At 37.2% G+C, this 13,469-nt stretch overlaps 1 protein-coding gene across 12 annotated transcripts in view; it reads right to left on the bottom strand.

Moving 5' to 3' along the window:
• Nucleotides 1–13,469, bottom strand: part of Mbnl3 (muscleblind like splicing regulator 3) — a 95,380-nt gene that overhangs the window by 21,538 nt on the left and 60,373 nt on the right. For 11 of the 12 annotated variants that reach the window (XM_076918599.1, XM_076918590.1, XM_076918598.1 and 8 more), the window contains one exon: nt 2,530–2,694. In XM_076918599.1, coding sequence (XP_076774714.1) covers nt 2,530–2,583 — 54 coding nt within the window. In that variant the 5' untranslated portion in view covers nt 2,584–2,694. Of the gene's footprint in view, nt 1–2,529; nt 2,695–9,744; nt 9,821–13,469 lie in introns of those variants that run through there. The other variant, XM_076918597.1, reaches the window with a different exon arrangement.

Genomic DNA, 13,469 nt, shown 5'->3' on the forward strand with positions numbered 1-13,469 from the left:
AGGAGAGTTTCTTAATACAGGTCTATGTATACAGAATGTCTCAAGAAATATATTATAGTCTTATAGCATATTTTTTATATGTTACATGCATTCTCTGTAGTAGTAAGAATCCTTTCATATCACTAAAATTCTTCATTGTGAAGCTGAGATTGTTTTTAACTTTTGCTTTGTTCGAGAGTTTTCTACTTGTACTCTAGTCTACAGCGTTGTCTTAGCTCTTGACAGTGGAGACCAAGTCTGAAGATCAGAAACACTGGCTTTTTAAATGCATTGGAAAAATGCTAGGGAGCCACATTGCTTGCTCCATCTGCTAAACTTTCTTAATAAAGCCACCTAAAAGCTTTCGAACGTAGATATTTTCAGTAGCAAGTGTCAGTGCATACCCGTTAAACACAGTGAACAAACTCTCCTACCATGGCAAGCATGCCACCTAAATTGACTAGGTGTGGTTTTTCTCATTGTTCAGTTACATTGAACAGAATCTGCTCTCTAGCTCCTGTTCTCTGTAGGCTGACATTCCCTTTATCTAGGGGCTTTTAATAAGCAAGCTATATTCAGTTTTCCAAAGGCAAATGCGCTCTTCTGGTATCCTAGAAACAAATCAAAGTAAGCTTTGTGGAAAGACCTGAAGTTCAAGCTAGTGATACACACGGTTATTAATGTGCAATCACACAAACACAGGATTGGAAATTTTTAAACAAAATTTGTTCTAAGGACAAGTATCAAATTATTAGTAAGGGGGTGATTAAAGGAGATAAAAAGAACTGATTATAGGAAGAATCTGTACCATAGAAATTAAGCAAAATTATACATTCCTGCTGTAATATCAAGATCCGGATTCATATTAAAGAGATTTCTTCCAGATGAGACTGGTACATTTCACTTAAAATTGCACACACTAGCTGAATTACAACAGTTCTACAAAGCAACTTCCTAGACCACAGAGGAGCATATCAACCATCTCAGGATTAGAATTTTGTGCACACACTAGCTGTAGAAATTAATCCTTATTAACTTATTACATCATAATAGCTATCAGTAAATGAGGTAGAAAAACCAATTTCTAATTGTTCCCTGGGGGTCTTCTATATAATACTTATATATTGTAACATGCCATAAAATAAACTGTACTTTGATGAGTCATATCGGTTATCTTCTTAAGCTTGAGATCTGAAGTTACACCCACCAAAAAAATATATTTATATGTGTGTGTGTGTATGTACATACACACATATAAGATATATATACACATACATATATATGTATATATAAGATACATGTATATATATTTACTTATTAATGTATATTAATATATCCCTATCAATATGTGTGTGGCCTATTATCAAACTCATGGAGAATCAAATTAGAAAGCACAATTGAAGAATGTTCAAACTCTATAAATGTATTACTCATTTCTTTTAAAATGGTTCTTTATTTGCCCAGCATGAGCCATTCTAACCATTCCTACACAGAGACAGAGAGGCTCTCACAGGTTAAAAAGAAAGAACATAGTTTTTCTCACCCCTATTTTACCCTATGCCCAGCTCTCTGATTCCCTAAAGCAGGACATTTGACTGGCACTCTGGGGCTGTATCTTGACCTTTGAAAAGATACTTGCTCTGGCTTTATAAGACATATTGGGCTCATGTGTTAGTAACATCTTCCTCTATCCCTTGCTTATTCCCATACGAGCCTGAGAATGGTAATGGTGAGTTAAATACTTGTTTGTCTTAGTCAAACATTGACCAACATCTCCCTACCCTCACCAGAAGCTTCTAGCAACGATCAATTTATTCTCTGTTCCTATGAGTTCAACATTTTTGAGATACTACATATAAGTAAAACCATGCAGCATTTGTCATTCTCAATCTGATCTGTTCTACATGGCATAATATCCTTTAGGTTAATTTATGTCATCTCATTTTATAAATGACACACGTATGTATTATATGTATAAATCATCACATTTATACCTTAAATGAATACATTGTCACCATACCACAATAAAGTGAAAAAATAGTTAAAAAGTCCTTTGGTTTATTCCCATGTACTTTCTAGATTCAACATACATACCTACTTTTCTGTGAACATTATTCCCAGCATCTTACCAACAGATGAGTAGGGAGGAGACATGATCCATCAGCATATTAAAACCCAGAAGAGTTCAACAAGGACTTTGCTCATGTAAAGTATTACCGAAGGCCAAATGAGCTCTAAGGAGCTCACTGGTTACATGAGGATTAATTGGTCAACTTAATGATCATCACTGACTTAGAAGGCAAATATATTTGGCAAACTAATAGTGTAAAACATAAAATCTATCATGCATCAATCTGTCTAGATGTTCTGGAAACAGTATCATGAACAAAAACATCAAGTACTCAATAGGCTCCTGTGATTGGACTTACATAAACAGATATGCTAGATAGAAGGCTCGTGTGGAGAGGCAGCTAGTACTGAGAGAACAGTCATACAGCAGCCAGAATACCCCACATGCACTGGCAGTTTTCAAAGACTACTGTAACTTACAAGAGATGACATCTGAGCGTTTTGGAGCATAAGCTGCATCTGCTGGGCAAACATGGCGGCGGCTGTCTTCTGTTGAATCAGATTGTTTCTCCCATTAATTTCTAGCTGCGACTTTAAGTGGGGTGGAGGGTGTAGGTACTTGCAGTTCTCTCGAGTGCACCGACCCTAATAGCAAAAATTTAGATAAATTTGTGTTTAATAATTCTAGTATGGTTAAAGAAATTATAGAAACTTTCTGAGCTCTTAAGAACCAACAGTCACAAGCACTAGCCATGAAGTCCCCCATTTTCTTTTCCTAACAGCCCTGTAAAATTGACACTTATCTTTCTCTCCCCAGCTGAACAAACTGAGACTAAGAGACATCCAGTGGCTTGCCCATGGGAACATATTCGCAAAAATCTAGTTATTATTCTTCCAGAACGTTCTTAGTTGCTCTGTTTAGCTCTACTTTGATTATGTATATTATGTTTAGAACATAAATATTAGGAAAGGTATGCCATAAAATATAAGTAGAAATTACAAAGTGAAATAAAAATCTTTCAGCAAGAGTTGCAAAGATGTAAAATCATCTGTTTAAGACTGGGACCTGGACCCACATGGACAAGTAATTAAAAAAATTCAGGGAGGATGTTTAATAATCACATTCAAGTTTATTAATCCTAGATTCTATTACCTGGGACAGTCTAGGTTCCAAAGCTTTCTTCTCAATGCTTTATTCTAATGAGGCTGTGATAATCTGAGACTAAATCTGTATGTCTGGCAATCATGTTGCTTATTAGGTTGTAGCAGCAACGTCCTTAGGTCATTAAGATACTAAAGTTTGTCCTGGATTCTCATTTTTTTTAATTCATAGTTTAATCAGTTTCAAGAGAGGATAATATTTAAATTCTATTGAACCATGCATAGTGACTCATGTCTACTCATGTCCCAGTATTGTGGAGACAGAGGCAGGATTAAAGCCATGAGTTCAAGGCTAAAGTAGGCTCCAGAGTGGGGCCTGCTTCAAAAAACCAAAGGCAAAAACCCCACATGCCTTTGATGTCCTCTAAATGGTGACTCAGCTGCTGATTATATGGTAGCAAAGAGTGTCACTGGACAAGTTGTTTATTGCAATGTCTTATTATGACCAACCACGGTATTCAACTATGAACCTTACACGAAGCAACTAAAGGCTATCCTGTTTGGATTACTAAATCCACCATAATCCTTTTGAGATAAGCACAACTGCAAGTAAACCTTTTCCCACCGATGTGGGATTCTTTACCCAGCATGAAGTTACTGGCAGAGGAGGAGGAAAAAAGAAAAAATACAACCTTTTTCTTTGGACTCAGAATGCAAGTTGCTAAGTTATCTGAATTCCCAGGGGAAAAATGAGTCAGTTTACCAAGAGTTTTCATTCAACACATTCTATGCATGGTACTTATTTGCAATACTCAAGTGATACACACATTCACTTCATTTCAGTATCATTCTATGAAGTCATTCCTATAATTTTATTGAGAAACATGGTGTGTACTTCAAAATGTTTGCCGAGCTACATATAATGCGCATCTGAATGCACTGTTGCTGCTCTTTTGAAAAGTCTTCATTAATTCTATAATATAACATAATATAACACACATACATGATTTACTTGCATGATAATTGCAAATATTCATGAGGTAGAGCATAACCTAAAACCTACTGTGAAAAACTGAAAGTACACTTATCATTTGCCCTTCTGTTTCTTCCCCTGGTATATTTATTTTTGATCAAATTAAAATAATTATCAAATCTAATAATAACCTCACTTCAAATATATCTTTAAATTTCGTTCTTCTGGAAAAGGAAGAAATCATACAGATTAAGAGTTGGAAATGTTATTAAGCTGATTCTCTTGAATTCTTACAAAGAGCTTATAAAAATACTATATAATTTCAACACATATAAGCACTGTAAGAAAAAGTTCCCCCACACTAAAATCACAATCTCAGGGATCTCTTCCCAAGAAAACCATAAACATCATTTTACATATGCTATATCTCTTTTAAATGCTGAGACAGTCACAGGGATTATAATGCCTAGACCCTTCAACCCCAGCAACATAACTAAGATTATTTGGCTCAAAAACCCAGTCTAGAAGATGTATAGCATTTGGTGATTTCCACCACGGCATGGTAGTTTATGCCTCTACGTCAGTCGTCCTGCTACTCCTTCCAGACCCCAACAGCAAAAATTTCCCAAGGCCCAGGCCTAAATCTTGTTCTCTTCTCCCATCTCATTTTTCCAGAGAAATGGAATTATTCCAAAGTTGCAGGAGCCCTGTAATTGTCCAGATCTTAAATCCCCATCTATCTCTGACCTCTCGTCTGAATTTCAGGCTTTTTTTTTTTTTTTATCAGCAGCTCCAGCTGCAGCTGCATTTGGGGCTCTTGCCCTCTAACCAGGTGGAAATACCTTACTCCTGACCTTTGTCTATCTTTCAGCTTGCTGCAGACACACATTCTGGGACATTGCGTCAATTCTATGGTTTAAGGCAGTTACATAGCAGCAACGAGGAAGAGAACTCAGGCAGCTGCTGAGCAGGATTGCCTTGGGTTGCAAAGCCTAGATAACTTAAGACAATTGCTATTAGGTAGCTATGGGATAGGATTTGTAATCCCTCTGCAAAAGAGAAAAAGACATATAAATATATCTGTTGTATTCAGAATTCCAAACAATAGAGTGCCTTTATCCCCATTAATTAATTTATTTCAATAGAGTACCTTTTAAAGGGAAAGAAAGGGAACTGATTGGGGTTTTAGCACTTGCTAAAACTACAGACTGTTAACATCATTTACACTTCCTGTATTAGAAGAAAGGGAAAAGAACAATGGAATAAAAGGAGCACAATGTATCTGGCCTGTTTTCTGCCAACCCAGAGGGAAGAAAACTGAACATGTCTTTATGATTTTTTTAAACTGTCCATTACAAATACTAACTTTCCTTAAACTTCTTTTTTTCAGAAACTAATGAAATTTTTACAAAACAAAAACAGTATACAGAAATAGAAAACAAAGAGAAAATTACAGTGTAAAAATTGCATCAACTTGGGCTATAAAACCAAAGCATGATATGAAGCATCATGAAATTAAAACTGACATTTGGTAACCCTTGTTTTTCTTACATAGTGGTAAAATGGCTTTGGTAAAGCATATATGGATAGGAGGAGATGTGGATGCGGAGGGGACTGTCCCAAAGACTGTTGCTGTCCTTTGAAAAACAATGACTACAGATTAGAAAATTTACCATGAAGGTCCCTGGAATTACTAAGCAGTCTGAGTGAGCCACAGGACACTCTTCCACAATGAATCCATAATAATCCAGGACCAATCTTAGTTCTGAAAAAGCGACCCCGCATTTTCCACAGCCACCTCAATGATGTCTCAAACCCTCTACTCTCTTATCTAGACTGAGAGTGTCAGAATTGCCACGTATTAGGTAAGTATTAGACCATGTTCTGAAGGACTTCATAAATGTTAGGTGAGAACATCCTTTGGCCTAAGACTCTATCCTAAAAACAGCAGGTATTGTTGGCCAAAACATGTAAATCAATTTTCCTCACCCCTTAACCATGCACAGAGACTTTTCAAAAATAAGGCAATCAGAGAGTGAGCTCATTTAGGCTTGCCTCCGTTTCCCTCTTTTCCTACTTACGTTTGGCCTTAAAAACATGTAACTCTCACCTGGTCGTCCTTATGTTATTAAGTTAAGCAGCTAGCACAACAATTCTAGAAGGAAAGTAGGTTTTGCTGAAATACGTGCTCCCACTGAAGAGCCTTCCAGTTCCCTCTTTTCCCACCCACTGTCTGGGAAAATGGGACCAAAAAGCAGCAGGGCGAGGGAATGGCTGACGACATCTATGAACCACAGCCGCACCAAAAAGTTGATAACAGACAAAGGAGAAACTTGCAGAGCATTTATAAAACCTCCAAAATTCAATCTATTGCCTTTCCCATACCTTTAGGCTTTTCACAAGTGAATAGCAAGCCTTTAACTAAAGAAGAAAAGTAGCATTATACTGCTTCAAATCCTACCGAAGTCTTGGAAGTTATGAGAGAGTCTGTCAGCTAATAGAATACACTTGGTGGAAAAAAAAAACTGTGAAAAGTACTTTTTATGTTCATGAGAGCCCTGTCATCTATCAAAATAAGAAAAGGACCCTAGGAAGCTGAAAAAGTACCTTCTGTCAGTTACTGTACCTTTAACAAAAACAGCTGTTTGCAGAATAACTTGCCTCTTCATATACATTTGGAGTTATGGGGAGGGGAGTGGTAGATGAAAATAACCTCTCTCGAATAAAAATTTACCTGAATTTCCTTTTCAAAGACAGAGCCTTATTGATCTGCACTATCAGCAGCTAAAAATTAAATGTTAAACACACTGCACAGATGATTTGTTCAAGAAGAAAGAGTTACTCGTTTTTAATGATCATGTGATAAATGAAGGAAAAATTCCTGATCTGTGCTCTCCCACTATAACATATATATGCTCATAGACGGGGCTTTCTCAGAGGATGTACAAGTGAATAGAGAGTTTATACTTGTCAGGTACCAGGATGTCTAGTTCCTGCAGTATCACAGACCTACTGAAATCTAGCAAATATCTGAAAGGGCAAAAGTTGAGTCAGCATCCACCCAAAGTACGTTTTCCCCAGTTATTAAGCAGTTACCAGCAAATCCCCACTTTCTTTCTCTTGGAGTTCTGTCTCTCAGCTAATACGGATAATCTGCATAATTTTCTCTTCCAGATAGTGTGTCATCAATCAGTACTGATGTATCATACCACGAGTATCCTTAACATGTTGCATATCACCATTTTCATTATAAATTTGAGATGCTGGTAAGAAATCTAGAAAAAAATGTTTTAACAAACCAGTTTTTAAAAAATACGTTGAAGGCAAAATTAATGAGACTGAGCACAAATCACCAAGGACTGGACCAGCAAAGTCCTCAGAAGTACAATTAACATCCCCTTCTTCATACAATAGAATCCCGTTTTCCTGAAACAACCCTATGATACATTTCTCAGGGCAATCCTGGCCTCTGAGCAGCTAGCTCTCAAGTCCGAATAGGCAAGGCTCTAGGAAGAAAGGAACATTTTGCTGCCTATCTTCTTCAAGAGAGCTTTGTAGCTGTGACCTCTAAAGCACAAAGAGCGGATTAGGCTCAAAGATTGTCTGTTGTTCTAGAAGAGGACACTAAGATAATGTGAATCTGAGAACTGAAACATTTTAGGGCTGAATCAGACTTAAAGTAACATCTCCTTCTCAGTATCCAAAATGGAATCTGTTCAAATCACCACGTGTCTGTAAAGACTTCCTGAAGCCTTCTCCCCACGCCCGACCCCTTATCTTACCTTTGTGCCTCCAAGGGTCTACTCGGCGCTGCCCTAACACCTATCACTAAATACATCAATAAATTGTTTGCATGCCTATCTCATGTGCCAGACTTTGAGTCTCACTCAGAGGAGACCTCTATCTTTCTCATCTTTGAATCCTCCCAGGGCTATATCTGTACCTGGTGGATAGTGGCCACACAAGTTTGCTAATCTTTGGGGGGGGGGTGGAGGGGATAGTTTTCTAGAGCGCTGCACTTAAAAAACGTCTCCCTGCTCCCCACTCTATTGCCTTTCATGAGCTCCCTCTTCTTTCTCCAAGAAAGAGAACAATAGTCAACACATGACTGGGTTGAATGAACTATTATTTCATTTAAGTCTAGAAAATAGTCTGGAAGTTTTCTGCTATGATTATGAACCCCGAGGAATATATGACCACCCCTCTAGTAATTTAGTATAACTGAACCAAAAGTGATATGAATCCATAAGGCACACAGATATGAACCCCTAGTTCTAATCCAAAGAGCCTCAAGATCCCCCAGAATATAGACCCCCACTGTATAACCAACAGGAATGATTTAAAAAAAAAAACCCAGCCACTGATCCATATCTAATCAGCGCCTGGGCCTGCGCAAGGGGAGCTCTGTATTTCTAGGGTCTGCTGTCTGTTTACGACAACGTGCTTCTCTACCTGCCCCACCCCTATTCAGAATGTCTCTAAGCGTGCTGTAGGTCAAATTCCCCTAAGCTACTTTGACAAAGGTGAAATACGTGCTGCTTTAGGAAAAGCACAGAGGGCTGAGCCTTCTTGTGTCTCTCCGCTGTACATATCAATTCTTAATAAATATATTCCACCCAAGCTCAATTTAATTCCCATTAAAGAAAGATTTCACCTTTGAATAATCACAGGCTTGAATTTTTTTCACTGAAAAGTTTGAAAGAGTAAATAACAGTAAAAAAAAAAAAAAAAAAAAAACTGACTTGTCCACAGGCAAAGCAAGCTGACCTCACCCGATACCCAGAATGTACTTCTGCTGCTCCGCTCCCCACCAACTAAACATACAGTTTTTACCCTTGCTCAAGTTGAATATCTTCAATCATTTTAGATAGAATATTTACTGGATACTTTGTCAATAACCAACTCCTTGTGGATGAATCATCTCTATTTAAAAAATATCTAGAATCAAACTAAATTCCCAAGATAAAGACACACATTGGTGCCAAGTTATCCAATTCAGAAGCACTTCTGATGGTAAGTCTTCATAGAAGCTGGCTTTCAGCATCTCGTGGCAGGTAATATAAAATGCCATTAAATATAGAAAACTTAGTGTATTATCCGCAAAAAAAAAAAAAAAAAAAAGCAATTAAAGTCATGCAATCAAACAGCTACTTATTACATAGACTTTGTTGCGAAACAATATAAAAGAGTGTCTGTCTCTGCTCAGCAGCAGAATCTACTGCTGCTTTACATTCTTTGTCTGGACACCCCCTTCTGCATCTAACACTGCAATTAGGAAGCCAAGACAAAAAGAACAGCAGCTGCCTGTACCTTTTCTTGTCTCACTAAGGCTTATGCTTTGAATCCTACCTAGGGATGTTAAACTTAACAAATAGAACTAAAAGAATCCTAATTTACTTTGAATTTTAGACAAGCCATCTAAGTATACATATGCTACATTCAATATTTTATCTGGTAACTTTCTCCGCAACCATTCTATGCTGTGAACTGAGCTAAATAAAGTTAAACCCATTCTACTCCCTTTACCAAAAGGCCCGATAAGCTCCGTCTTACAGGCCCCATCGGCCCAGGATCAGCAAGCACACCAGTCACCCAAAAGGAATGCCTAAGCTCCAGCTTACCTGACCAGCTGCAAGGAACTGAAGGAAGTTGACTGCTGGAGAAGGCAATTTGTTCACTCCGTAGCTCCTCCCACCATAGGCATCGCACCAATCATTTACCTTGTCAGCCACTCCACCTTCTACCTTCTAAGTCACAGAGGCAGGACTACACTGACTTTTTTTTTTAAAGTGACTGCGCTGCTCGTTGGAGCGCCCTCTTTAGGTTAAGTTGAGGAGCATGGGCCGAGACAGATGATTTATTTACTTTGTGGAGCTGGAGGTGGACTCCGTCCCCAGCAGAGCTCTTTCTTTGAGCTACACTCCCAGTCGGACTCCAAACTCACACATTTTTGAGCATGAAAATAAGGCTTTTATATTTTTTAAAAGGCTTTTCCGATTGTGAGTGAGGGAGAGGTTAAACAGGAGGCCAACTTTCTTTCTTAATCCTGCCAGTAACTACTCATCCGTTAATGTCCAGGGAAATGAGAGATTAATGTCAAGTCTCTCTACATACTCACATAAAGTTTATCCAAGTACATACTCAAAACACAAAATTGGAATAGCATTTTCTGTCAGTGCTTGATTATTCCTATTAAAATAAAGGACAGGGCTGGAGAGCTGGCTCAGCGGTTAAGAGCACTGGCTGCTCTTCCAGAGGACCCAGGTTAAATTCGCAGCAACCACTTGGTGGCTCACAATTGTCTGTAACTCCAGTTCTAGGGGATCTGATCCCCTCACACTGACATACAAGCAATCAGAAGACTAATGAACGTTAAAAATTAAAAAGGAATAATTTAAAACATAAGGCTAGAAGGATGGCTCAGTGGTTAAGAGCCCTGGTTACTCTTCTAGAGGACACAGATTCAATTCCTGGGGCCCATATGGTGACTCACAACCATTTGTAACTTCAGTTCCAGGTCTGATACCCTTTACTAGTCTCCACAGACACTGCATGCATTTGATGCACAAACATACATACAAGCAAAGCGCCCCTACACAGAAAATAAAAATACAATGAAAACAAAGTAAAAGTCCATGGCTAATTCTAATGGACAAATAATATATTCCAGGAGATGGCTCTAACAGGTTCACACTGGTAAATATAAATATGTATCACAGAAGTGGCAATCAATTTAGGAATCATTCACTAGCCACAGTCCTGAATTTATTTTTGTTTATCAGTAATACAGAGTCTTTAGAATTAAAAACAATTCAGACAGTAGGTTCCGAGTGAAGGAAATTATACTACGCAGGGAAACTTTATACATCAATGGACACACAACAGAAACATTAAAGGACAAAGTGGAAAGACCCTTGAAAATAATTTAGGTTAGCATTTGCTAGGATGTGCATGCACTACAGACCACTGCTCCAAAGCAGAATTCTCGAAAGCAAGGAGTCTTGATCTAAATAGTTGGAAGAAATGGCATAATAAATACAAAGCTTTCATAGAGAGTAAAAAATATACAAGAGTCCCACACGTCCTTCAGAAATCTGCTCACTCTTGCTCACTCGGCATTTTACAACATTGTTTAATTAGGAAAAACTACCACATTGCATCAAATACCCACTATTATCTCTCTACTGAGGGGCTAGTGAAAATACCAATCAAATTCATCTTCCTCGTGCTACAGATGAACAAAATGAAGAGCAAACTAGAACGCACGGCACAGGGTAGGCTTGTTGTTGTTTTAGTTTTATGTTCATTTTCATTTCCATCCTAAATCAAAAAAGTAATTTTTTATTGCAATATATTTTGTTGTTGTTTTGTTTTTGCGTAGACTGAGTCTCCTCAAAGCTAACAAGGATGGGAATGTTTTACTTTGACTGCTACAAAACAGTATTCCATTACCATCTTCCCAGACCAGGTCCTTCCTGCTTTTATCAGGAATTCTCCCCAGCTTGCTGTGGCTTTCTTTTCTGTGAAGCCTTCCTCAGGACAGAACTGCAAGTCACCTCTGTCAAACTGGCTTTTCTACACTGGGACTTCTTTCCCCTGGAACCAAGCCAGTTACTCCAGGTTTTCCATGACTTAAGGGTCTCAAGTGAGTTTTAACTGTACTAAAAGTCAGGAAGTAGGAAGGTATTTGGCAATTCTCTCGATTCCTATGGGGTTTAGTTATGTGCTATGCTTAAACACTGGCGTTGCCATTTAGCAAAATTAAATTTCCTGCCTCTACGTGAAATACAAGTTTCAAACAAGGATTTAATTTAGATAAATATCTTCCAAACATGTAAGAAGAACATAAGATGAGAAAAACGCTAATTATTGTCTGAACAATTTTTTAAAGTTAGTTTTACAAGACTCAGTGTGTTGTCAGGAAAAAAAATCAGGTGCTCTTGTGCTAAAGATAAACACTCCTTCAGATAAAGAAATTTAAGAACACTATATCAAAATGTTTACAGGTTGCTAAGTTTGTAAGAGTGAGATCATGTTACAAACCTCAGAAAGAGACAAATATATTCACATGACAACTAGAGTTCTCCTTATACTCCTATCATACTTCCAATTTATAACAAAAATGTAATTTCCAAGCAGGAAGTTAGGCTTGGTGACATGGGCCACCTCTAAAATATTTGGCAGCATGAACTAAGTCACACTTCCTTAGTCATTTCATATATATTCATCTATAGTAGTCTAAGTCATTATTTAAGATTTACTTAAAAATGTAAGCTCTAGAGTCAAGACAGTTTAGAATGTCATACAATTTCAAGATAAAATCCCAAACGCTAAGTGTACTATATTTAAATAAAGTGGTATTTTCAGCAAAATGTGTCTGAAAGTCATCTAAAACTTAGGTCAGTTATCTTCTAAGTTCTGTAGAAAAGAAAAGAACTGAGTCTGTCTTACCTGAACATCCACTAACTTTCTTCAATTTCTTATGAATTCAGAGATACATATGTATTTCAGACATATAAAGTGAATCAACAAAAATCCCTCAATGAGACTACTGCCATAACTTTTTAGAAAAGTGTGTTTTTAAAGGATCTTCTTCAAGCCGGGTTTAGTAAATACAGCAATCTCATTAAATTAACCTTCTGCTTTTGGTGAGCTTTTAATATTTGACAATGATGAAACTGTTCCTACCAGTCAAAGACCTAAATAAGGGCAACTCAAACGATGTAAGTAGAACATGGATTAGTTTAAGTAAAATAAAGAGATTAAGGAAGGTTTTATGATTTAAAATAAATCAATCCTTCAGCCACAAATGCCTCATGCTCTTACAGAGAAGAAGTTGAAATACTATCATTGCCAAAAGATGTGTATCTCCAAATTCCAAACAAGGGGAAAAATTAAGCAAAGAACAGAGAGAACTGATTAGCTGTATTTATGTATGTATGTATTTATTTATTTATCTTTCCAACTTTTTTTTGAAAATCAAAGTATCTTTATTTGAAGATGATGTGGTTCTATACATAAAGACCCTAAAGATCCCCTTCTACAGATGCTGAAAACCTTTAACAAAGTAGCAGAATATAAAATTAACATACAAAATTAGTAATATTCTTGTAGGCAAATGGCAACACATTAAAAAAGAAATCAAGAAAGCAATACCATTTGCAATAAATTAGCTGTATTTAAAATACATCAGTTTTACTCTCAAAGTAACTTAAAAAGCTGGAAGACTTATAGAAGAACTGGTGTTCTTGTAATGATGAGGTATTTTTACAATGTGAAAACTTTATATTCAGCACAGAAAGGTGTCACTATGCTACAGTGCAATCTAATCTCTACTTTATTGAAT

Source organism: Arvicanthis niloticus, chromosome X, assembly GCF_011762505.2.
Source record: "Arvicanthis niloticus isolate mArvNil1 chromosome X, mArvNil1.pat.X, whole genome shotgun sequence".
NCBI classification, from domain to species: Eukaryota; Metazoa; Chordata; class Mammalia; order Rodentia; family Muridae; genus Arvicanthis; species Arvicanthis niloticus.